At 42.3% G+C, this 27,425-nt stretch overlaps 1 protein-coding gene across 5 annotated transcripts in view; it reads left to right on the plus strand.

Annotated features, from left to right (window-relative positions):
* Positions 1-26,606, plus strand: part of PRICKLE2 (prickle planar cell polarity protein 2) — a 354,301-nt gene extending 327,695 nt beyond the window's left edge. For all 5 annotated transcript variants that reach the window (XM_031663211.1, XM_031663212.1, XM_017955328.3 and 2 more), the window contains one exon: positions 20,538-26,606. In XM_031663211.1, the coding sequence (XP_031519071.1) occupies positions 20,538-21,412 (875 nt within the window). In that variant the 3' untranslated portion in view covers positions 21,413-26,606. The remainder of the gene's footprint in view (positions 1-20,537) is intronic.
* Positions 26,607-27,425: the final 819 nt, after the last annotated feature.

Raw genomic sequence — 27,425 nt, forward strand, 5'->3', positions numbered from 1 at the left:
CCTCCATCACTGATTCCTACCCTCACCCATGACCTTGGGCAAGGTGCTCATCTTTTTTCTGTTTTCACTTCCTCATCTGCCAAACGAAGATCCATCTGCTGTCTTTCCAGATTTCCGGAAGCACCAATGCATTTTATGCTCTTAAAAAGTATAAAGAGTTCTATAAATGCAAGTCAATAATAGAAACAGTAATGATCATCTGAAACTTAATTCTCACCTAAGACCTTTATTCCATAGCTTCTATTTTATTAGAGGTTGACTTTTTCTTTAATTTCAACTTTTATTTTAGATTCAGGGGGTACACGTGCAGGTTACCTGGGTATAGTACATGATGCTGAGGTTTGGGGTATGATTCCTCCTGTCACCCAGGTACTGAGCCTCGTACCCAATAGTTAGTTTTTCAAACCTTGCTTCCTTCCCTCCTTCCCTTCTAGTAGCCCACATGTCTCTTGTTGCCATCTTTACATCCATGAGTACCCAATGTTTACCTCCCACTTATAAGTGAGAACATGTGGTAATTGGTTTTTTGTTCCCACCTTAATTCACTTGGGAAAATGGCCTCCAGCTGTATCGATGCTGCCACAAAGGACATGATCTCATACTTTTTAATGGCTGCATCATATTCCGTGATGTACATGCTCCACATTTTCTTTATCCAATCCACCATTAATGAGCATCTAGGTTGATTCAATGTCTTTGCTATTGTGAATAGTGCTGTGATGAACATAAGTGCGTGTGTCTTTTTGGCAGAATGCTTTATTTTCTTTTGGATATATACCCAGTAATGTGATTGCTGGGTCGAATGGTAGTTTGATTTAAGTTCTTTGAGAAATCTCCAAGCTGCTTTGCACAGTGGCTGAACTCATTTACGTTCCTACCAATCAATCATACATAAGCGTTCTCTTTTCTCCACAGCCTCGCCAGCATCTGTTGTTTTTTGACTTTTTAATAGTAGCCATTCTGACTGGTCTGAGATGGTATCTCATTGTGCTTTTGACTTGCATTTCTGTGATGATTAGTGATGGTGAGCATTTTTTCCTATGTATGTTGGCGGCTCATATGTGTTCGTTTGAGAAGTGTCTTTCATGTGTTTTGCCCATTTCTTTTAACTTTTATTTTAAGTTCACAAGGTTACATGCAAACATTTGTTATGTAGGTAAACTTGTGTTATAGGGGTTTGTTGTACAGATTATTTCATCACCCAGCTATTAAGCCTAGTACTCATTAGTTATTTTTCCTGATCTTCTTCTTCCTTCTACCCTCCTCCCTCCAATAGATCCCAGTGTGTGTTGTTCCCCTCCATGTGTCCATGTGTTCTCATCATTTAGCTCCCACTTATAAGAAAGAACATGTAGTATTTGGTTTCCTGTTTCTGCCTTAGTTTGCTAAGGATAATGGCCTCCAGCTCCATCCATGTCTCTGTAAGGGACATGATCTCATTCTTTTTTATGACTGCATAGTATTCTGTGGTATATATGTACTACATTTTCTTTTTCCAGTCTATCATTGATGGTTATTCAGGTTGATTCCATGTCTTTGCTAGTGTGAATAGTGCTCAATAAACATAAACACCTGCATCTTTCTTTATAATAGAACAATGTATATTTCTTTGGGTGTATACCCAGTAATGGGGTTGCTGAGTTGAATGGTATTTCTGTTATTAGGTCTCCGAGAAATTGCCACACTGTCTTCTACAATGATGGAACTAATTTACACCCTCACCAACAGTGCATAAGCATTTTCTTTCCTCTGCAACCATAATCTGTATTTTTTTTTTTTTTGCCTTTTTAATAATAGCCAGCTTGCATAATTTTTTGCCTTTTTAGTAATAGCCATTCTGATGGGTCTGAGATAGTATCTCATTGTGGTTTTGATTTGCATTTCTCTAGTTATCAGTGATGTTGAGTTTTTTGCATGATTACTGGCCACATATATGTCTTCTTTTGAAAAGTATCTGTTCATGTTGTTTGCCCACTTTTTAATGGGGTGGTTTGGTTTTTTTCTTGCAAATTTGTTTAAGTTCCTTATAGATGTTGGATATTAGACCTTTGTCAGATGTTTAGTTTGCAGAAATTTTCTCCCATTCTGTCGGTTGTCTGTTTACTGTGTTGATAGTGTATTTTTGCTGTGCAGAAGCTCTTTAGTTCAATTAGATCCCATTTGTCAATTTTTGCTTTTGTCGCAATTGCTTTTGGTGTCTTCATCATGAAATCTTTGCCCGTGCCCATGTCCTGAATGATATTGCCTGGGTTTTCTTCAAGGTTTTTATAGTTTGGGTTTTTTACATTTAGGTCTTTAATCCATCTTGAGTTAATTTTTGTGTAAGGAAGGGATCCAGTTTCAATTTTCAGCATATGGCTAGCCAGTTATCCCAGCACCATTTGTTTAGTAGGCAGTCCTTTCCCCATTATGTGTTTTTGTCAGGTTTGTCTAAGATCAGATAGTTATAGGTGTGTGGCCTTATTTCTGTGTTTTCGATTCTGTTCCATTGGTCAATGTGTCTGTTTTTCTACCAGTACCATCCTGCTTTGGTTACTGTAGCACTGTAATATAGTTTGAAGTTGGGGAGCGTGATGCCTTCAGCTTTGTTATTTTTACTTAGGATTGCCTTGGCTATTTGGGCTCTTTTTTGTTTCCATATGAATTTTCAAATAGTATTTTCTAGTTGTGTGAAGAATCTCAGTGGTAGTTTAATAGAAATAGCATTGAGTCTATAAATTACTTTGGGCAGTATGGCCATTTTCATGATGTTGATTCTTCCTATCAATGAGCATGGAATGTGTTTTCATTTGTTTGTGTCATCTCTAATTTATTTGAACAGTAGTTTGAAGTTCTCCTTGTAGAGATCTTTCACCTCCCTAGTTAGCTGTATTCCTAGGTAATGTATTCTTTTTGTGGCAATTGTCAATGGGAGTTCATTCCCGATTTGGCTTTTGCCTTGACTATTGTTGGTGTATGGGATTGCTAGTGATTTTTGCATATTGATTTTTTGATCCTGAGACTTTGCTGAAGTTGTTTATCAATTTAAGAAGCTTGTGGGCTGAGACTGTGGGGTTTTTTCAAATATAGGATCATGTCATCTGCAAACCGGAATGATTTGACTTCCCCTCTTTCTATTTGGAGTGCCTTTTATTTCTTTCTCTTGCCTGATTGCCCTGGCCAGGACTTCTAATACTATGTTGAATAGGAGTGGGGAGAGAGGGCATACTTGTATTATGCTGGTTTTCAAGGGGAATGCTTCCAGCTTCTGCCCATTCAGTATGGTGGTGGCTATGGGTTTGTCATGGATGGCTGTTACTATTTTGAGGTATGTTCCTTAAGTACCTAGCTTATTGAAAGTTTTTTACATGAAAAGATGTTGAATTTTATCAAAATCTTTTTCCACATCTATTGAGATAATCATATGGTTTTTGTCTTTAGTTCTGTTTATGTGAGGCATCACATTTATTGATTTGCATATGATGAACCAAACTTACTTCCCATGGATAAATAAAGCCTACTTGATTGTAGTGGATACACTTTTTGATGTGCTGCTGGATTTGGTTTGCCAGTAATTTGTTAAGAATTTTTGCATCAATGTTCATCAAGGATATTGGCCTGAAGTTTGTTGTTGTTGTTGTTGTTGTTGTTGTTGTGTCTCTACCAGGTTTTGGTATCAGGATGATGCTGGCCTCATAGAATGAGTTAGGGAGGAGTCACTCCTTCTCAATGTTTTGGAATAGTTTCAGTAGGAATGATAGCAGCTCTTCTTTGGATACCTAATAGAATTCAACTGTGAATCCATCTGATCCTGGGCTTTTTTTGGTTGGTAGGCTATTTATTACTGCCTCAGTTTCAGAGCTCATTATTGATCTGTTCAGGGATTCAATTTCTTCCTGGTTCAGTCTTGGAAGGGTATATGTGTCCAGGAATTTATTCATTTCTCCTAGATTTTTCTAGTTTATATACATAGAGGTGTTCATAATATTCTCTGATGGTGGTTTGTATTTCTGTAGGGTAAGTGATAATATTCTCGTCATTTCTGATTGTGTTTATTTTAATCTTCTCTCTTTTCTTTTTTACTAGTCTAGCTAGTGGTCTATCTATTTTATTGATTTTTTTCAAGAAAACCAGCTCCTGGATTCATTGATCTTTTGAATGGTTTTTTGTGTCTCAGTCTCCTTCAGTTCAGCCCTAATTTTGGTTATTTTGTGTCTTCTGCTAGCTTTGGGATTTCTTTGCACTTGATTCTCTAGTTCTGTTAGTTTTTATGTTAAGTTGTTAACTTGAGATCTTTCTAACTTTTTGATATGAACATTTCAGTGCTGTAAGTTTCCTGCTTAACACTGCCTTAGCTGCGTCCCAAAGATTCTGGTATGTTATATCTTTGTTGTCATTACTTTCAAAGTACTTCTCAATTTCTGCCTTAATTTCATTATTTACCCAAAAGTCATTCAGCAGCAGGTTATCCAATTTCCATGTAATTGTATAGTTTTGAGTGAATTTCTTATTCTTGATTTCTAATTTGATTGTGCTGTGGTCTGAGAGATTGTTATGATTTCAGTTCTTTTGCATTTGATGAGGAGCATTTTACTTCTGATTACGTGATCTATTTTAGAATATATGCCATGTGGTGATGAGAAGAATGTGTATTCTATTGTTTTTGGGTGGAGAGTTCTGTAGATATCTATCAGGTCTGCGTGATCCAGAGCTGAGTTCAGGTCCTGAATATCTTTGTTAATTTTTTCTTGATGATTTGTCTAATATTGTCAGTGGGGCTGTAAATTCTGCCACTATTATTGTGTGAGAGTCTAAATCTCTTTGAAGGTTTCTAAGAACTTGCTTTTTGAATCTGGGTGCTCCTATGTTGGGAACATACATATTTAGGATAGTGAGATCTTCTTACTGAATTGCACCCTTTACCATTATGTAATGCCCTTCTTTGTCTTTTTTGATCTTTGTTGGCTTAAACTCTGTTTTGTCTGAAAGTAGGATTGCAACTCCTGCTTTTTTCTGTTTTCCATTTGCTTGGTAGGTTTTTGTCTATCTCTTTATTTTGAGCCTGTGTGTGTCATTGAATGTGAGATGGGTCTCTTGACATCAGCATACTATAATGGCTCTTGGTTCTTCATCCAGCCTGCCACTCTGTGTCTTTTAATTGGGTCATTCAGCCCATTTACATTTAAGGTTAGTATTGATATGTGTAGATTTAATCCTGTCATCATTATGTTAGCTGGTTATTTTGCAAACTTGTTTATGTAGTTTCTTTATAGTGACACTGGTCTGTGTACTTCGGTGTGTTTTTACAGAGGCGGGTAAAGGTCTTTCCTTTACATATTAAGTACTTCCTTCAGGAGCTCTTTTAAGGCAGATCTAGTGGTAACAAATTCCCTCAGCATTTGCTTATCTGAAAAGGATCTTATTTCTCCTTTGCTTATGAATCTTAGTTTGGCCGGATATGAAATTCTGAGTTGGAATTTATTTAAGAATGTTGAATATTGGCCCGCATTCTTTTCTGGCTTAGAGGGTTTCAGCTGAGAAGTCTGCTGTCAGTTTGTTGGGCTTCCTTTTGCAGATGACTTGATCTTTCCCTCTAGCTGCCTTTAACATGTTTTTCTTTTATTTTGACCTCAGAAAATCTGATGATTATGTGTCTTGTGGATAATCTTCTTTTGAAGTATCTTATGAATGTTGGCCTCTCTAGCTAGGTTGGGGAAGTTCTCATGAATGATATCTTGAAGTATGTTTTCTAAGTTGGTTCCATTCTCCCCATCTCTTTCAAGGACGCCAATCAGTCATAGATTTGGTCCTTTTACATAATTACATATTTCTCAGAGGTTTTGTTCATTCCTTTTCATTCTTTTTTTTTTTTTCTATTCTTGTCTGCCTGTCTTATTTCAAAAAGCCAATCTTCAAGCTCTGAGATTCTTTTCTCCACTTACTCTATTCTATTAATACTTGTGATTGCGTTGTGAAACTCTTGTAATGGCTTTATTTAACTCTATAAGGTCAGTTATATTTTTCTCTATATTGGCTATTTTGTCTGTCGGCTTCTGCATTGTTTTATCATTATTTTTAGCTTCCTTGCATTGGGTTTCAGTGTACTCCTGAGCTCAGTGATCTTCGTTCCTATCCATATTCTGAATTTCATTTCTGTCATTTTAGCTATGTTAGCTTCAGCCTGGTTATGAACCCTTGCTGGAAAGGTGATGCGGTTGTTTGGAGGAAAGAAGGCACTCTGGCTTTTGGTATTTTCAGCATTCTTTCCCTGATTCTTTCTCATGTTTGTGGGCTTATCTACCTTCAATCTTTGAGGTTGCTGACCTTTGGATGGGTGTGTTTGTTTTTTGTTTTTTTTTCTTAATCCTATTTGATGACTTTGAGGGTTTGATTTTGGTATAAGATGGATTCAACTGACTGGCTTCATTTTGGGGAGATTTTAGGGGGCCAACACCCAGCTCCCAACTCTTAGACTGTACTCTTACTCTGGGGAACTTATATTAGGCCCCAGCTTTGTTATTGGGCCCCAGCTTTGTTATCTGGCTCCGCAAGGTTTGGGAGTCCACTGCACGGGGAGTGCCAAGGTGTGGCAGCTGTAACAGAGTGCTAGCAGATGAAGGGGTTCCTACATCCCTGTGGGTGTTCACCACAGTGACAGTGGCAGCACAGCTGGATGGAGTGGGGGGCCCCTGCTGGAGATTATGCATGTGGTTGTACTGGATGTGGTATTGGCTTGGGGAAGGGTGCTGGCTGGGGCAGGTTTGGGTGCCTTCTCTGTGCCCTGCAAGCAGGAGCAATCACTGAGGATGTGGGGTATCTGCTATTCTCTGTGTAGTATTAGTATAAGGGCAGGGTGCTGGCAGGAGTGGGGCTCGCTGGCTCGGTACCCACCAAAGCTCCATCTGCAATGGTGGCTGGGGGCTGGGTAGGTGCAGACTGCACTCCAGTGTGCTGGCGGGGCAAGGAAAGCAAAACCTATCTGTGCAGACATGTGCCAGCCCATGTGCCATGGGCCCTGAGAAAGCTGCAGTATGGGGAGGAAGCATGTGCATGGCTGTATAGGCCACACCTCACTGGAATTCTCTACCAGTCAGGCAAGGTTCACTGGCACAGAAGCTATGCTGTGGGCCCCCAAGGTACCCAAGACTGCCCTCTAAGCAGGTGTGGCCAGGCTGGGGCCCTGGGAGAGGCCAACAGACTAAGGGGTGCTCAGGTCAGACCAGCCCCATCTGATGTGCAAGACCATCCTGCAGCGATCAGATCCAACAATTCTCCTAGGGCTAAAGTCTCTTATGGGAGCAAGTCGAGTACAGGGGGATGGCCATCCTTGGCCGTGCTACATTAAAGACACCCCCACACCAAACCCTCTGGGCTCCACATCAGCTGGCTTGTTGTCCCACCACTTCTCTAAACAGCTCTACCTGCTACCTCAAGGGTCCATGGTGGTCAAGGGGTCCCCTCCTTCTAGGGTTCCCAAGGTCTGTGATGATAGCAGGTTGCTTCTTGCCAGTTCAACTCACCCATTTCACCTGAGCTGTTGTTGTTCAAAAGTGAGTCCTGCTGCAGGGTAACCCATGCAGGGTTCCCAGCTTTCTCCCCTTTCAGCCCAGCTTCTGTGTCTTGCCTCCGTCCATTCTTAGTTCCCTCCTTCTGAAGATCTGTTAAAAGCATGCCAGTCATCTCAGTCCCTCCATGGGAGCTGTTCCACTTGTCTTTGTCTAGTTGAAGACAACTTGCCTTCTTGCCTTCTCCCTCTTTGCTCATTTTTTGATGGAGTTGTTTTTTGCTTATTCAGTTAAGTTCTTTATAGATTCTGTATATGTCAGATGCATAACTTGAAAATATTTCCTCCCATCCTGTGGGTTGTCTGTTTACTCTGTTGGTAGTTTATTTTGCTGTGCAGAAGCTCTTTAATTAGGTCCCACTTGGAGATTAACTTTTTTTGAGAGCCAAAAACTTTGTCTCTCCTGTACCTACATCACTGTTGCACCCATTGATTGATTAATTCAGTTATCCTTACATTTATTTATCCCCACCCTTTATTACCCTTCACACTATACACCCGTCCATTTACAAATTATTCCATCTTCTTGTCCATTGTACCCATTCATCCATCTGTCAGCCAGTCTAGTAACTGATTCTGTTGTACATGAGGTCATGAACTGCTATCCCACGAATGGCACTTTGTCAACCCCCAGCTATAGAGAAGGGAGATCTTGAGAAGCAAAGATCCCAAGCCTAAAAGAGTACATTGTATTTTGCCTCTTAAATCCATAAACCACTTTTATCCAAACATCTAACCCACCTCATCAAGTTGGCTGACACCAGTGGGAAATGCATATGTCTAATGGGGAAAGGAGGGATGTGGACAAGCAGGTATAATAAATGCTAAATGTGGCCAGGAGTAAGAGCATAGGTGATAAAGGTTCTGGTGTATCCCAACTTAAAAAGGCAAAAGGAAATTTAACCCTTGAGATTAAATAAAGCTTAGTGTATTGGCCACCAGTTGGAACCATGTGTTCTAGCCATACAAGTCTAGTGTACGAGACATGCTGTTGAGGAAGTGTGTGTGTGTTAGGGTAGGGGTAGTGAGTTCTGCATATTTACCTTTTACATTGTCATGAGTGCATTCTTGCCTCTCAGTGATAATTTCTCTTAAACATTATATAGCTGTATAACAAATACAAATATGCAAAAATCATAAGTGACAGCTCAGTGAATTATTACATTCATGGTACCATCTCCCAAGTCAAGCAATAGACAATGACCAGCACCTTGGAAGCTCCCTCATGCCCCCTCCCAGCTGCTGCTCTTCCCTTCTCTCCAAAGTAAGCACTATTCTGACATCTAACAGCATAGATGATTTGGGGTGGGTTTTAACTTTATATAAATGGGATATACTGTACATGTTCTTTTATATCACGGCATCTTTTACTTTATATTTATGAGATTCATCCATGTTGTTGCATGTAATTCATATTTATACAATAGAAAACTATACATCAATAAAAAGGATTTTTTTCATTGCAGCTGCTGGTTAGAAGCTGGGAAGTGTCACTGTATCTGTACTTCTCTCTCTGTCTCCTGCCCTCAAATCTCTGACTGCTAGCACTCTGGCCACATTCCTTTTACTTTTTATATTCACAATAATAAAAGGCAGGAGGTGGGAGAAGAGTTCTCAGGTAGCTTCTGTATGACCTTGGGCAAATTATCCCAACTCCCCTTTCCCACTTAGATTGCATAACAATGCCCAGCAATTTCACATATGACAACATGCATAAAAATGCTTTAAAAGTGACAGATAAATATGGAGTAAAGGACAGTAAGAAGATTGAATATTTCATTTGGTGCGCCCGCCCTAGCACTGTTCTAAGTACTTTGTGTTTTAACTCATTTAATACCTTCTCCCTTGGGTTGTGTGATTATTCCCATTTCACAGATGAGGGAACTGAGCATAAAACAGTCCAAGTCTGCCTGAGAAGGCACAGCTTCAAGGGACAGAGCTGGAAGGCGAACTCCAAAGCCAATGCTTTCACCAGTCCCCTGTGCTGCCTCTCAGTTACTTTTTTAAATTTTGCCAGCATCATATGAAAGACACTTTCAAAACCCAGAGTGGCCTAGGAAGAACCTTCGTGTGGCTCCTGTTCACCTTCTGAGCCTGATTCCTGCTGCTGTCCTTGCTCACAACGCTCCAGTGTCGTTGCCCTTTGCCCTTCTGCTACATCTTAGAGCATGTGGCACCTTCTCTAGTACAAAATATTCTTGCTCCCTCTGCCTGGAACACTTTTCCCTGCCCTTGGCTCGGTGGGCTCCTTCTCATCCTTTAGGTCTCCCCATAGTCATCACCAACACAGACTTCTTTTCTAGCACTCAAAGTAGGTCCAGTCTTTATTCTCTGCCATAGCATCCCCTTTATTTCTTTCCTAGTGATTATTATCTATAATGGTCACCTTGCTATGCTGACTTGGTTATCTGTTTTCTCTGCACTAGGTCATATCCTTCTACGATGTCCTCTTAAAGGGCCTTCTTCACAGTTGTGCTCACAGTGCCTGGCAATAGCAGGGCTTTGTCAGAGATCTTTGAAGCAACTCAGTGGGTCCCCAGGTTCTTGGCTGCCCACTCTGTACCACTTGGGAGCCATTTCGCTTTTGTCCTCGTGTAGTCAAGTGTTTCCCAAGTAAATACAGCATGGTCTGCTTGTTGACCCAGACTAATGGGTTCTAGAAAGCAGCATGGGGTCAGTGTAAACCCAGAGCAAACTCTGGCAAACAGTCTTCAACTGGTCTGAATTTGTTGTGCATCCTTTCAATTAGCAAATGCTTTGTGGCAATACAACCAGAATCCCCCATGGAGCTGAGTGGTAGTTGTTAAAGCTGACTCCACATGATTCTGGAAGATGTCCCTTCCTGGTTTCCTCCTTCACTTTTACAAGTGGTATGAGTTAAAATTGATTCCATCTTTGTTGGGGTCACTGGTTTATCAGAAAGTTAATAGGATGAGCAAGTAAAGAGAGAGAATGTAAGAAACCTCCAGTCCACACTCAAGTTTTTATCCAACTTGTCCTTGTAACTGTACTGGGTCTGTAAGAGAAGTGATTCTAGTCCCATTATAATGCTTGTCACTCCCCAACCTCCAGTTCAAAGGCAAGTCCCTAGAATGAATGCTGCTAAAAAAACAAAGCTGCTATTGTTGGGAAAACCAAAATCAGTCCATGACCCTCTTTGGAAGCAGCTGGTTGTAAAGAGGCTGTTCTTTAGTTTGGGCCTAAACAGCCTGTCCCTGAGAGAGAAGGCAGGCCAAGCCTGGGGGGTGGGAGTGTGAAGTAAGAAGTTATGCATACTACCCCCCTCCCCCACCCCTGCCCCAGGGCTTGGCCTCCCCCTTCCCTCCCGGTTCCTCAGTGCAGCTGGCAGAGGAAATTGTTCCCTAGACTACCAGCACTGCTCCTGGTAGCACCAGAGCAGATGGCAGATGTGTAACTGATTGCGAGCCAACTTGTGATCTGCTGGTCACAACCTGAGACCTGCTAGATAGGTCAGTGACTGGAGTAAGGAAGTAAAAAAGATGCATCAAAAACTCAGGATTTCAAAAGCTTCAAATCTGCCAGGAAAATGAGACAGCAAAGGCCTTAACTGGGGAATTCTTGATAACCACTGAGAGAAAGGAATGTGAATTTTCTAAGAAGAGTTTAGAGAGAAAATACCTTTTAAAGTTCCCCGGTTTTAGGGACATACCACACCCAACCAGGCAGAGCCCTGATAATCCTTCTTTAGAAAGAAGGGGCGACAACCCCCAATGTGACGAGGCTCCTGTCAGCAGGGTGGGGTAGAGCAGGTTTAACTCACTGCAACACTTGGGTGGACAGGCACAGAGCTCCCCTTGGGCTATTGTCAAGCAGCAGGTCGAGGACAGGATATGTTAGAGCAGTGGTCCTCAGTTGGGGGCGATTTTGCCCTCCAGGGACATTTGGCACTGTTTGGAGACATTTCAGGGCTGTCACAACCAGAGGGATGTGCGACTGGCATCTAGTAGGTAGAGACCAGGGATACTGCTGAACATCCTGAAGTGCACAGGACAGCCCACCAAACAAAGAATTATCCAGCCCGAAATGTCAGCAGTACTGAGGTTGGGAAACCCTGAATTAGAGTCTCTGAGGCTATGAGGGTCTTGTTTCCTTGAGTAGAAGCACCCTTGTGTTGCAAAGAAAATCGTCCTTGAAACTCCCAGCATCTTGGTGTTCCTCTAACTCTCATGAACGCAGGAATCACCAGGGATCTTGTTCAATGTGGATTTGAATTCTGCAAGTCTGGTGAGGGCTTGACAGTCTGCAGTTTCAACCAGCTCCCAAGGGACGGCATTGTGGCTCGTCCACAGATCACACTTTTGAGTGCATTCATATTGTCCCACTCTCTGTCCCCACCCCCAGCCTTCTTTGTCATACTCTGTTTGAGCCATTCCATGCCCTGTCACCAAGAAACATGTGGTGGCGTTTAAGCTCCGCTGCCCAGATGACAGTATCTCTCCAGCTGTTGCCAATTTGAAGTTCAGGGTGTTGATGAAATCGATTGACTTAGTTGGAAAAAGGATCCCAAGGGACCTGATCAAGCTACCGCCACACATGCTTCAAACAAACAAACATGTACCTCGGGACACTTTTTGCATGGTCTGAGAGGCTTAAACTGTGTAGCGCCCATAACTTCGGGGCTGTTCAGGCTTGCTGCAGCATGCTAAACCAGAGGTTGGCAACCTGTGTCTGTAAAGGGCCAGAAAGTAAATGTTTGAGGCTTTGCAGATCATACATTCTGTCACAGCTCCCCAAATCTGGAAAGCAACCACCAGCAACATGCAAATGAATAGGCGTAGTTGTGTTCAAACACAACTTTATTTACAAAAACAGGCAGTAAGCTGGATTTGGCCCATTGCCACTGTAGTTTGCAACCCCCCCCTGTTCTAAACAATTCCATTTTCTTCATGTTTCTATCTCAGCAAAAAAGAAAATGAAAATCATATAGGAAAGACCCTAATGAAAGGGAGCTGTATCATCAATATGAGTTGTAAATGTCTGGAGGGCATGGTTGAATAGATACTATTTCGTTTACTGCACAGAAATGTGAAATGTGAATGCTTTAAAAATATTATTTTTTGAAAGGCTCTGGAGTGCAGTGGTGTCATCATAGCTCACTGTAACCATGATCCTACTGCCTCAGCCTCCCCAGTAGCTAGGACTACAGGTGTACACCACTACGCCTGGCTAACTTTTTGTTTTTTGTTTTTTGTAGATAGGGGGTCTTAGTAGGTTTCCAGGGCTGGTCTCATACTCCTGGGCTCAGGAGCTCCTCCCACCTCAGCTTCCCAAAGTGCTGGGCTTATAGGAGTGAGCCACCTTGCCTGGTAATATATCTTTGAAGTTGGCAGAAACACAGCACTCTGTCTTCTTGTGCAGAGTGGGATGAGACAGGACAGTAAATAAGGAATGGAGAGATGTGCCTAAGGTCTGCCATTCAATCTTAGTCTGCTTTTTCTTCTTTCTGGACTTGCATGCATACCTTCTGCCCCCAAAGACATGGGGGAGGGGAGCCAGCAAAGATTTTCTTTCTGTTCCATCAGACCTTGAGCATTCTTTGAAGGACATTGATTTTCTTGCAGACGCCGGTTTGTGTGAGACCTCCTATTTGTAGAGAGGGAAACATTACTCAGACAGAAATGCCAGTGTACCATAGAATGCCCCAACTACACCTTCGTGTTGGCAGTTAAACCACGGAGAACAGCAGGCTGAACTGGATACTGACCTCTCTTTGTAGAAGCACAGCCATGGATCTTGTGGGAACCTGCACCCCTGTGGTGCGTGGACGTTTGCAGAGCTCCCAGTCATACTGACCCTTGGGATATGGATAAATCACTGCATTTAACTCTGTCATCACCCTGAGCACCTCTCATTAAACCTGCATTATTTGGCAGGGGAAAATTCCTTTCCGTTAATTAAGAAAACAGAGCTCTGCTTGAGAGGGAAATGACCTGGCGTTTGTGTCTCCTTGCCATCAGGTGGGATTCTTCTGCCAGATCCTCCAGAGGATGTGGGGGCCTTCATACTGCCCTAGACTATGTGCTGCAGCCGGAGTTCTCTGGCAAATTTAGCTTGCAGCTCCCACCTCCCTATCACACGTGTGCTTGAGCACGCACACACACGCGCGCACACACACACACACACACACCCCGTGGCTTGAGCAACAAGAAAAGAAAAATGTGTTTATTACAGGAGAGTAAGGGCATGTTAGAGCCCCATTAGGTTGGACTCTATTGATTTGCAATATTTTGACACTGGGTCTTGTTCAGCACAGACAAATGGAATGAAGAGTTGAACTTCATCTGTGTGGAGGAGGAATCCCAGCCATGGTTTAGAGGCACAGATAATTTACAACAGTGACTGGTGTTCAAGTGAATATCACTGCATCAGGCCCTGTTTCTCAAATTCATTAATCCATACAATCATGCAGTCAATGAGTATTTGTTTGCCTGTAACATATTTGAGTCTTTGCAGGTCATACAGTCTGTCACAACTCCCAACTCCGGAAAGCAGCCCTCGACAATTTGCAAATGAATAGTTGTGGTTGTGTTCCAATACAACTTTATTTACAAAAACAGGAGGGGAGCAGTGAGCTGGATTTGGTTCATTGGCCATTGTAGTTTGCAAACCCCTGTTCTAAACAATTCCATTTTCTTCATGTCTCTGCCCCAGCACATAAATAATAGATAAATAATATAGGAAAGACCCTACTGAAAGGGAGCTAAATCATCAGTATGAGTTGTAAATGTCTGGAGGGCATTTACAGTCTTGAGGCATGCTTTCTTTCCTTGGGGAATTTTAGGCCTTACTAAACCTTCTTCCTGCATACTGAATACCAGGTACTGAGGTCAGGGCTAGCAAACAGGAACACAGTTTCTGCCCTCATGGAGCTGCTGATCTATCAAGAAGACAGAGACAAAACAAAAACTACACAGATGCATCATAGTCGTGATGAACCTTAAAAAGGAAAGATATGTTTTCCTCATCTAATCATCACTACAGCTTTAGTACTCATATCCTGTCATTATGCCCATCTTACTGATGCATCTCAAGAGGTTTAAAAATTTCCCCAAGTCACCCAGCCAGAAAGTAGGTCTCCAGTTCTGTTCGCAGTTAGAGGGCAAAGGAGTGTTTCTCAAGTTGGAGTGTGACCTGTGACAGTACAGTTCCATCTTGGAGACAGTATCAGCTGCTAATTTAAACACATCACCAGAGCTGTGATTAATAAGGAGAAAACATTTCTGCAGTGCAGGGAGCTCATTATAAATCACGTGTACTTTGAGTTTAAAATTGGAGAAACCCCAGATGGTGGACTATATAATGAATCGCCAGAGACGGAGATTGACAGGTGTGATCATGGTATTTTGTTCCTGATGTTTGGAACCCCACCCATGTGGATCACAGCACTGACCCACTCCAGGTCAGAGGGTGATTGCTTTTTTCCAAGCTGTGGGTAACATGAGTAATCCATTTATGTTTATTCCGTGAGTATGTATTGAGCACCAAAGGGTGCTGGGCACGGCTAGCTCTGCAAGAATACAGTGAAGAGTGGGGAGAAGATCCCTGCTCCCAGGGGATTCATTCAGCTACAAACTTACATACGACCTTAATAAGTCAGGGTGGGTAGTTTAAAAAAGGGTCAAGTGCAATAGTGAGTGGTTGGCCAGAAGACAACTAACTTTGCTGCTTTAGAAGGAGTGTTCAGGATAGACACTGCTGAGGAGGTGATATCTACACAAGGACTTTAACGAACAGAAGAAGTCAGGCATAAAAAGGGGAGAGCTTTCTAAGGCCTGCTGGAATGAGCTTGTTGTGTTTGGGGAGAGGGGGAGGAATATAAGCACAGCTGAAGCAGAGTTAAGAGAGGAGGAGTGTTTAGTTGATGATCTTGGAGACAGAGAAGGGAGCCAAGTCACGTAGGGCCTTAAGGTCTGCATAAGGACTTTGGATTTTGCCAGTAATGAAAGTAACCACAGAACTCCCCTTTTTAGAGGCAAGTACACAATCATTGTGCATCTTTGGTCAACATTGGCCTTTCTGTTCATGCCCTGCATGCAAGAAGACCCTGGAGGAAAATCTGGGTTAATGAATCAGAAAAGAGGCATTTCTCCTCTTTAGAGTGAGCAGGTAGTATTTCCAGTCCCACCCACACATACTCCAGGGGAATGAATAGCTTACATTTAGGTAAAACTGATAGTAGATGCTGGGCTTGTGCAACAGGGCCCTCCTGCTCTGATCAAGCTCTTTTCTTTTTCAAGGGGGTGCCTCAGGGTATCCCGAGCTTTCCCAGGATGCAGAAGCCTGATACCAGAAGGCAGTACACCTCCCAGCAGAATAGAAGCTGCTCCTCTTGGAGGTCACCTCCTCACGGAAATAGGAATCTGTTCACAAGCAGGATGCTCTCAAAAACACTGCACTTCTGGGCTTACGAAAGACAGGTTCGGGAGAACAGCATGCCGGCGAATTAATAGTATTTGCTAAGTTATTTATGCTGACCCTAATTCTACTCAAGAGCTAGGGTAGAAAACCCTGCGAAGATCATTGTGTCCACCTTTTGTTTCTAGACGTGAGTTTGAAGATGTTTTCTTTCCTTACTAGAGTTCATCCACTCAAACCACTCATTCATCATCTTAGGTTGTTATCCTCTCCTCTCTGCTTTCATAGTGGGGAGGCTCTGGAAGTGATTAAGCTATTGTAAATCAGCTTTTGTGATTTGTATGTCAGAGATAAGCAGCAGAGTAAGCAAGCGATTGGAGGGCCCAACTGCTATTGCCCTGACAGTTATCCCAGGAATAAAATTGAAACAGAAAATTACTGGAGTTTATGATATTTGGCAGATTAATTTCTTTATAGGAATATCCAATGTTAAAATTTGACCCTTTAACAAACATTGCTTTATTTTTATTTATTTATTTACTTGTTTATTTTTTTGGAGACAGGGGCTCGCTCTGTTGCCCAGGCTGTAGTACAGATGCACGATCTCGGCTCACTGCAGCCTCGACCTCCTGGGCTCAGGTGATACTCCCACCTCAGTCTTCTGAGTAGCTGGGACTGCAGGCATGCACCACCACGCCCAGCTAATTTTTGTATTTCTAGTGGAGATAGGGTTTCACCATGTTGCCCAGGTTTTTCTCCAACTCCTGAGCTCAAAACAAACCGTCCTCCTTGGCCTCCCAAAGTGCTGGGATTACAGGCATGAGCCACCACACCTGGCCAGACATTGCTTTACTTTTACTCCATTTTATTGAGATATAACTTACACAAAATAAAGCAAACAAATATTAAAACTACACCTCAGTGAATTTTTACACATATGTATTGTTTTACAATCACCATCCAGATTTAGCTATAGTACAATTGCAGTGCCCTAGCAGCCTTCTTCATACCCCCTCCTACTGCCCTGACCTGTATCACTATAGATAGCCTCAGCCTGTTCTTGAACTTCATATAACGGAATCATACAGCACATATTCTTTTTGCATGTCCAAGCATTTTCTACGAGATACATCCATGTTCTTGGGTGTAGTTATTCGTTCTCATTATTGTGTAATATTCCATCATATCAGGGTTTCTCAATTGTGAGACTGTTGACTGTTTGGTTTGGAAAATTCTGTATGGGGGCAGGGAAGCCATCCTGCACATTGTAGGATGTTTAGCAACATCTCCAGCCTCTACCTACTAGATGCCAGTAGAATCCCATCCTAATAGTGATAACCAAAAATGTGTCCAGATGTTTCCAAATTTCCTTCAGAATTAAAAACCATCATATCACATGAATATATTCCAATGTTAAAGAAACTTTTTATTTGGAAATAATTTCAGACTTATAAAAAAGTTACAAAAATAGAACAAACAACACCTATAATGTACTCTGTACGTAGATTGATCCATTATTAACCTTTTGCCACATTTGTTCTTTCATGTTCACATGCATGCACACACGCACACATACATGCACACATTTATAAACCATTTGAGAGCAAATTGCATCCATCTGGGCCATTTACCTTCCATACATATTTCCCAAGAATAAAGATCTTCTCCCACATTATCACCATTATTCATTGACCACAGTAAACTTAGCATAATACTTCTATCTATTGCCCATGTTCCTTTTTTATTTTCAGCTGACCAAAAATTATCCTTTATAGCAGCAGTCCCCAACCTTTTTGGCACCAGGGACCAGTTTTGTGGAAGACAATTTTTCTACAGACTGGGGTCAGGGGGTGGGGATGGCTTTGGGATGGTTCAAGTGTATTATATTTATTGTGTACTTTATTTCTATTATTATTACATTGTAATATATAATGAAATAATTACACAACTCACTATAATGTAGAATCAGTGGGAAACCTGGGGCTTGTTTTCCTGCAACTGGACGTTCCCGTCTAGCAGTGATGGGAGACAGTTATGGATCATCAGGCATGAGATTCTCATAAGGAGCACACAACCTAGATCCTGCATGAGCAGTTCACAGTAGGGTTTACGCTCCTATGAGAATCTAATGCTGCTGCTGATCTGTCAGGAGGCAGAGGTCAGGCGGTAATTGGAGCAATGGGGAGTGGCTGTACATACAGATGAAGCTTCCCTTACCGACCACTCACCTCCTGCTGTGTGGCCTGGTTCCTAACCGGTCTATAGCCTGGGGTCTGGGAACCCCTGCTTTACAGCATTTATTTTCCCTACTGAGCAGGTTCCAGTCCAGGATCAGGTATTATATGTAATTGCCATGTTTCCTTTGTACCCTTTAATCTAGAACATTCTCAGCCTTGGCTGGTCTTAAGACTACAGTCCCTTTTTTCATAACAAATGTCCCTCCTTTTTGGGATCTGTCTAATGTTTCCTCCTGAATACATTCAGGAAACGCATTCTTGACTGGAATACTACATAAACGATAGTGTGCCCTTTTCAGTACATCTCAACTGGAGGCATACAGGGTGCAGTTGCATCTCACCAGGGATGTTAAGTTTGAACTTCAGGTCAAGGTGTTGTCTGATTTTACTGCTGTTTAGTTACTAATTCTTCCCTTGCAACTAATAAGCAATGTGTAGGGAAACACTTTAAAACAATGCTCTCTCCCATCAAATTTTACCCCCTAAATGTAGCACACTTTTTGATTCTTGTGTGAAGCACTCTACCGCCAATGGTTATAAAATGATTTTCCAAATCTAGCACTCCCTTCCTCCTTGTGAACTTACTCTACTGACAGCGGTTGGCATTCCACCATACATAGAGCCTTCTCTTTTCCCCCATTTATTTATTTATTTATTTATTTATTTATTTATTTATTTATGTTTTTATTTATCTGTTATCAGTATGGACTTGTGAATTCCTATTTGTTTCAGTGGTTTATAAATCATTACTTCCCTTAAATATTTTAATGCTCATATTGTTCAGATTTGGCCAGTGGGGGCCCCTTCAAGATAGGCCCTGTGTTCTTCTGACAAACCCCCACCATATCTTATTTTTAATACTTTCCTACTTTATGGCATAACAAGATCCTGCTTCTTTTAATTTCCTTGCCTTTATCCTGGTATTGGCCATTTTTCTGAAGAGACTGGATTCCTTTTAGTGGGGAATGGTAGAAAAGACCACAATATATTTATCCATTTTCCTGATAATTGACATTTGAGTTGTTTCCATTTCTGGGCTATTACAAGAAAGCTTCTCTGAATACCCTTGTCCATTTCTTGGACCTTCTTACTAACTTCTGTTTACTCTATAACCAAGAGTGAAGACGGAGAATTGGGGAGTTTCTACTCTTGGTCATACACCCAACAGAAATTCATAAGTCCACAAAAAATGGGCAAGGATATTCAGAGCAGCTTTATTCATAATTCATATATGTGTATGTGTATTTAGCTTTAGTAAATATTGCCAAGTAATTTTGCAAAGTGCTCATAACACTGTTTTAGGTTTTGTCACAGAAGAGGAAGCTGGAGGCCTCGGTAGAAGACAGGAATAATCAGTGGCAGGGGCGATAATGGGCCATTGCAATCCAAAGGCATGTTGTCTATGACCAGAAATGGCTGATCCTTGCAACATATAATGAGTGGAAAATGCTGAGACTTTGCCACCTGGCCCATTCTTAAACATCTCCTGAGAGAGCTCTGCTTGAAGATGAGCAAAATGGAAGTTACTGGAGTCAGTATCTCCCACCACCTTCAAAATGGTTTTCATCTGAGGGATGCCAGGAGCTCATTTGACAGCACTTAGGAAATGGAGGTCCATTGCTGGGGCACCTGCTGTTAGAGAGCATCAGACCCACTGCTTTACTTTTAAAAGTCCCTACCCATGCAACAGAGAGGTCCCCTGGGGTCCCACCCACATCTTCTGGCTGCTAGGGACCCATTTACAACCTTGGAGCATTCACTGAATGGTCTGAGAGAGTAAATATTTCTCTATCTATACCTAGGGAGTCACTTAGTGTCCAAGACACTTTTGATAGGGAGCCACCTGCCACTAAGGGCAGCAGGCAAAGCAGGAAACTGCTGCAGGCCAACAGAGAAGTGAACTGGCCCAGTATTGTGGAACCAGTGTTCAGTGTTGCCAGAAACAGCTTGGGCATGATCCAGCTTCTATAGCTTAAAGTTTCCTTATCCAAAATATCTGTCCTACAGAGCTTATAGTGCATCATTAGATTCAAAAATGTAATTAAAGTACTTTGCAAAGTGAAACTTCATATAGAGGAAGCATCATGCATAAGATACACAGTGGGCTCTTAGTAACTTTGATGAGCCTTTGGAATAACTAGCAACTGGTAAAATACATCTCTGGATGCATTTTAAGCAAGTGCCCCGTCTAAGTAGATAGTGACCTGCTGTGAAGTGGGGAGAACCGTCTCACGGGGCACATGTGCCCCCTGAGAGGGTCTTTGTGCAGTACACAAGTGCACAATGGTATGTAATGACCCTATATAGATGACCAGCGGTGACAGTGATCTTATCGCTGCACATCTGTATTAATCTCTGTGGTCCCCTCTTCTCTCCCCCAGGCCTCTCTGCTGATGGTGGTGCCAAGCGCCAGGAGCACCTATCCCGATTTTCCATGCCTGACCTCAGCAAAGACTCTGGAATGAATGTGTCTGAGAAGCTGAGCAACATGGGCACTCTTAACTCGTCCATGCAGTTCCGGAGCGCAGAGTCGGTTCGCAGCCTGCTCTCCGCCCAGCAGTACCAGGAGATGGAGGGAAACCTCCACCAGCTCAGCAACCCCATTGGCTACAGAGACCTGCAGTCCCACGGAAGGATGCATCAGAGCTTTGATTTTGATGGAGGGATGGCGGGCAGCAAGCTGCCAGGGCAGGAGGGCGTGAGGATCCAGCCCATGAGCGAACGCACCCGGAGAAGAGCTACTTCGCGTGACGACAACCGCCGCTTCCGACCTCACAGGTCCAGGCGTTCCCGACGCTCTCGCTCCGACAACGCCCTCCACCTGGCCAGCGAACGCGAGGCCATCTCTCGGTTAAAAGATAGGCCCCCTCTGAGAGCCAGGGAGGACTATGACCAATTCATGCGCCAGCGGAGCTTCCAGGAGAGCATGGGGCATGGGTCCCGGAGGGACCTGTACGGCCAGTGCCCTAGGACTGTGTCGGACCTGGCTTTGCAGAATGCCTTTGGGGACCGATGGGGACCCTACTTCGCGGAGTATGATTGGTGTTCCACCTGCTCCTCCTCTTCAGAGTCTGACAACGAGGGCTATTTCCTAGGAGAACCCATCCCCCAGCCAGCGCGCCTGCGATACGTCACGAGCGATGAGCTACTGCACAAATACAGCTCCTACGGCCTCCCCAAATCTTCCACCTTAGGTGGCAGAGGACAGTTGCACAGCAGGAAAAGACAGAAGAGCAAAAACTGTATCATTTCTTAATATGATTAGGATCAGGGAATGGGAGAAGATGGGAGCTAAGAATGTAAATTCAGAAACTTGCACTGTTTTAAATGTTAAAGCGCTTTTAGGGGTGGCTTATGGGGGAGAAAAGGGAAAATGCTGTCAGTAGATGGAGGCAAGGTTACAGATTGACTCAATAGGTAGTCACAGTTCTTGGCATGTTGAATATTATTTGCACATTTCACTTTGGAAACACAGTAGACTCTATTGAGGCCAGGGTTGGTCACTTCCTTCCCATCAGTTCTGTGTTGAGTTGCCATCTCGCAAGATGGCAAATTGTTTCCTGCTCGCTTTTATCCTCTCTGGTTCTCTTACTTTTAGGACCCTTTTTTCAGTAAGTAATTTGTTTATTAGCCAGGACCCAAGACTAAGTTATTTACATGTCCATTGTAAATGCAATGTAAATGAGAGTTCTGATAAAATATTTTTGTATTTTGTAATATCAAAGGAATTTCTATATCGTAGGACTCAGTGGGGACTTGCATGCACATCCACCATTGTCTTTGAGTAGTATTAAAAGGTGGCCCGGTACCACCTTTTTTTTTTTTTTTTTTTTTCTATACAAATTTGTTACATGTCAGTGAGACCTTTTTCAAAGGAATATATTCAATTTGGCTTTTTGTGGCTGAAAAAAAATAACTATTAGACCCAAAGCATTTTATGCTCCATTCCATCTTAAGGAGCCATCCTTAAGTCTGCTCCCACCCTCAGTAGAATTTATTTTCTACAAAGTGGTAGTAATTTTTTTTAAATTGCAAATGTAATTTTTGCCAATTAGAGAAACCAACCAGTGTCAGTAAAATTCTGTGAGAAATGCCATCCCTGCTGGGAATGTTGAAGTTACTTAATGTTGATGTATCCCTTGGGGAAAGTGAAAGTGACTGTGAGTGGTGCTGTTGTGTGATGTCAGCATGACGTTGTTTTGAATGTGGCATTATGTTCTGGTGCTCATGTTTCCTGGATTGTATTATCTGCTTTCCTTTACCAAGGCAGACAGAGCTGCTGCCTTAGCCTGACAACCGGTTGTCCTCAAAGCAAATGAACTTAAGCATTTGGGATTGAGGGACAGAAGGATTCTGAGGGGGCTCTGGGAGGGACGGTGTGTGACATGTCATGCCTGGAGAAGGAACAAGGCTATTTGAAAACAGAAAGCAGGTCAAGGGTAGAAGTTAAAGGAGAATCTGAAGGCAGGTCAGGGAAAAGAAGAACTGGAAATGAAACAGAGGACAGGTGACAACCACGTCTCGAAGAGCTCCCAGAGATTGTAGAAAGAATCCAGTGTAACCAGCTCAGTAACCAGAGTATCTGGGTTACTCAGGAAGGTTGGGCTACTGAGATTTCAGTGGTGCAGTGACTTTGAAAAACAGGCTTTGTCGGGAGGGGATTTCCATTTTGAACTTTGAGGACCGTTGGTCAGAAATTGGGCTCAAAAGTGAGTTTGCTTAATGAAGACATTTAACGGTTGTGCTGTTTATAGTAAAATAAAACTCCCTACCTTGCTTCAGTTAAAAATGAAGCACTTGGTTTCTTCCATCCTCCTCCTCCCCTTAATGGATTGTGGCAGTTGAAATAATCCATCGGAGGACCCACCTGTAGTGAGATGTACTGTCAGTGTAGTGCCCGGTGTATCACAGTGGCCATCTGCCATGGTGAGGTGAGCGTGATCTCTTTTCAGTATAGTAGTAAACATTTTCTAGTATTTTTTATGGAGAGAATGTCAAAAGCAGTATTTCAGACCCCGTCCCAGATGGGTCTGAGGAAAGGAAGGCTGTAAAGGACATGGTAATGGCACTCCATTCGGGATGTATTAAAATAATTTGCTTTTCAGGTATTAATATGACATTTGTCATTGTCACTGATTTTTTTAAAAAAGCAATGCACATGTTGGTTGTGGCTGTTTTCCGCATGCTATCTTCATATCTAAATGCTTCATTAATTATCCGAGCCTCCGGAGAATTAACTCTATTACGTTTGTATAGTAAGTTTGTAAACTGCTTGGCAAACTGATTAAGAAATAATTTGCAACACCGTGCTACTAAAGTGGCAGGTTTCTGGTAGAAATTGTGCGGGTCCAATTTGGAGTTTTAAGTTCCTTGATTGATGAAACTAAAAAGGCAATTTTGGAAAAAGAAAAGAGAAGGGGAAAAGTAGATCACTTATCTTAGCAAACAGTTGAAAATATGTCTGTCCTCTGTGGCCCCAAATCCAGTGAAAGAAATTCTCCCAGTAAAAGTTGCTTCCTAACTCTGTTTTTCTCAGAATACCTCTTACATTTCTCAAAGAAAGCTTCAACTACCATCAGCAGAAAGAAGGTGGCCTAAAAACTGACACATGGCCAGTGCCCAGAGGGGTCTAGAGGCATAAGTCTAGATGCCCAGAGAGCATCCAGGGACTGAACTGCTCAAAGCTTGAGATGAAATGACATACAAGCTTCAGGGTAAAACTGTCTACTAGCAAGATTACCTCCCTCTATTCTACCATTGCAGATTTCTTCTTACCCCAAATGCAACCTTACAGAGAATGCTGAATGCGGAAGGCCAGTTCCTTGCGATGATGGCAGAACCTCCAAGTGAATGCCCTGTTGAGGAAAAGGACATCATTGTATTTGGAATTCCACCTGCTAGTGATAGCTCACACATCACATCCCAGAATCCCATTCCCAATGCATTCTTCCCTGAGGCAAGAACTTAAGGTCCTCACCTAATTCCTCCATCAAAACCATTAACTCTTATTGGACAAGCTCCTCCTGTGAGTGGGGCCTGTACTCATTTCCTCTTAGATCATAATTCCATCTTCAACAGACTGGTTTCCAGAAGAGTAATCTTTTTCCAGTGTTCTGTCTTCTCCAATGCCCTGGTGGTTACTTTTCCACCTCTCCTAATATTGATCTTCTTGTCTTTCGGTTAGAACTGCAGCTTCGGAGTTCAGTTCATTTCCTATTGCTGCTCAATTCAGTAGCAACATAGCTGGCTTGTTCCCAGGCCCAGGAAATATAAGTCATTGACAGTTTCCTGAGAGGCTCTGCCCATCCATACCACCCTTGGTACTGTGAAAAGACTTCTTAGCAGCCAGGTGGCATTGAGGATGGTATTCAGGGCACTTTCCATCTGTCATATAGTTGTGAGATCTCTACCAAGTGTGAAGGTGAATGAGGTAAGGGAGATCAGAACCATGCTTGCTGGTTTTTCATACGTCCAAGGGAGAAGTCCTGGTGTGGGTTGTTTGACCCCTTCTTTCCACTTTCACCTTTTATTTTTTATTCCTTTCTTTCTACCCCCAACCAGCTGAGCAATTTTGTGTTTCTAACACAGGACCTGGGAGTAGTGCTTTCTAATCCTCATTTCCTGTAGGATGCTCCTGCACTATAACAGGATTATGTTTTCTTCCTTCTTCAGCAGCTTTCTGCTTCTTGGGTACTACTAGCTATTGTTGAGTTCAGATGGGGCCTGTGATGACATATATGTGGCATGTGCTCTGCGCTCCCTGCAAGCTAAGCAGATACAACCAATGCATCACTGTATACTCTCGCTGAGAATGTGGATGCAGCCTCACAGATCTTTGCAACACTCCAACCAGCCAGGACCAGTTGATCAGAACTGATCTTATTAGTCTGCTAACAAATCTTATTTGTGAACTGATTCGTATCTGTCTTTCCACCCTTGGTTCTCTTGCCATAGAACAAAAACAGTTTAGGAAGCATAGTTAGGAACATTTAGGAACCAATATTTATAAGTAATACGGAGACTCCAGTTCACCCTCCCCTCCCCACCCCAGGTTGTGGAGGCTCAAGGAAGCTGACTTCTTAGGCTAAAGGATAAAAAATCTCTTTCACCTCCTTTGCTATTTTCATGTTCTCTGCCAATTACTATAGGCAGCCTTCATTTTGCAGAGGTGAGGTAGGACTTCATCTTATTCTTCATCTAATCCCACCTTCTAACAAAAAAACAATAATAATAACATATTTAAATTCCAAGGAGAAGTGTTCTTTGTGTATTTCTAACAGAAAACAGACGCTTAAGCCTAAGAAGGAAGATCCGTCCATGACAAAGGAAAGTGGAAAACTGAACCAGTTATCTGAATACTTCATGCCAGGACAGTTGCTATTAGCAACTGTTTTGCACCTTCAGGGCTTTAAAATGGGCTCTGCAGACAGCATTTGCATATGCAGGACTCAGTAGCCAAGCCTCCACTGCCAGCTGTTGAAGGCAGTTTCAGATCGCCACCTTTTGAGGTACATTTCTTTAAGCACAAGAGAAGTGGAAATGGCCTTTGCCTTGTCTCCAGTGGTTTGTCCCTCTGGTGCCTCAGCAGATACCAGAGCTTATTCTTATGACCATTTAGAAATAGTCCTCAAAGTTAAGATCAAGAAAAAATTGGATTCTTTTTCCATTTTCTCATAATAGTAGCCTAGTCAACACAAGACTCCCATAAAATATGACTCACTATTGGGAGCCATACTATTTTATAAGCTTACTTCCTGCTGACAAAACTAGCTTTCCTCAAGGAAATATAAAGGAGGGGAAAGTCACGTAGTGTTAGGAAAACATTTCTGTGTTTTGAATATGATGAATCCATAGGATAGAGAAAAATCTTCTTGTTCTATTCTGAGAGTTCTCTGAGATATCCCTTCACTCTGCTCCGCATTTGGCCATTGATGTTCAACAGGTCACTGACCAAGCTTTTCTAAATTTTTCAGAGGGAGTTACTTACCAATCAGGTCTGTTCTCAAACCTACCTAGCTGATTTTCATATCTTTCCATAAAGGGTCATGATTTGATCATGGACCCTGACTTAACATTCTAAGGACTATGAGTCCTCCATTTTTTTTAATTCTTTTTTTTTTTTTTTTTAGCAAATTAGGACTTCGGCAGGTTTTCCTCTCCTAAACTCATTCTTTCCTCCACAGGATTGCTTTGCCCATCTCCTGCTTTCGTTTCAAGTGCATAAACAAAACCTCAAAGGGCCTGGGAAGGTGAGGCAGGCCAGAGTCTGTGTTCTGTGTTGAGTGTCAAGCTATTTGTTAAGAAGGTCTGCAACAGGCCTTTGGTGTGGGCTCTGCCAGAGACTGTTCTGAACACTTTGCTTGAGATCCGTGCCCTGTAAAATGGATATGATGTTTTACTGATGTCTGTAATACATTTGTAAACTTCCAATAAAATTTGAATAAAAGAAATGGTGCCATTCTTCTCCGTCCTCCCTCACTTTCCAGATCTTAGGGGTGGTCTCTGCCTTTGAGCGTTTCAACAAAGTAAAGAAGGGACACAGGTATGGAGGGATGAGTTTTACTGTGAAAGATTAACCTGATTGTTTAAATCGGGATTTCTAAACCTCAACAGTATTGACATCTTGTGCTGGTTAATTCTCGGTTGCAGAGGGCTGTCCCGTGCATTGTAGGATGTTTAGCAACATCGCTGACCTCTACTCACTAGATGTCAGTAGCAGCCCCCAGGAACTGTGACAACTAAAAATGTCTCCCATCACAAGCATTAGGATGGCAACTATTAACAATAATAACAATTGTGGGTGAGGATGTGGAGCAATTGGAACCCTTGTACACTGTTGGTGGGAATGTAAAATGATGCAGTGCTGTGGAAAACAGGCAGTTCTTCAAAAAATTTAAAAACAGAATTACTACCATATGCTACTTCTGGGCTACACCCAAAAGAATTGACAGCAGGGTCTCCAAAGAGGTATTTGTACACCCATATTCATAGCAGCAGCATTCACAATATCCAAAAAGTGGGAGCAACACAAATGTCCCCAAGATGAATGTGTAAACAAGGTGTGGTGTATACATAAAATGGAATATTATTCAGCCTTAAAAAGGAAGGAAATTCTGACACATGCTACAATGTGGTTGAACCTTGAGGACATTTTGCTAAGTGAGATAAGCCAGTCACAAAAAGACAAGTGTATGATTCCATTTATCTAAGGCACCTAGAGTCAAATTCATAGAGACAGAACGTAGAAGAGTGATTGGTTGTCAGGGACT

The sequence above is a fragment of the Papio anubis genome, chromosome 2, assembly GCF_008728515.1.
Source record: "Papio anubis isolate 15944 chromosome 2, Panubis1.0, whole genome shotgun sequence".
NCBI lineage: Eukaryota > Metazoa > Chordata > Mammalia > Primates > Cercopithecidae > Papio > Papio anubis.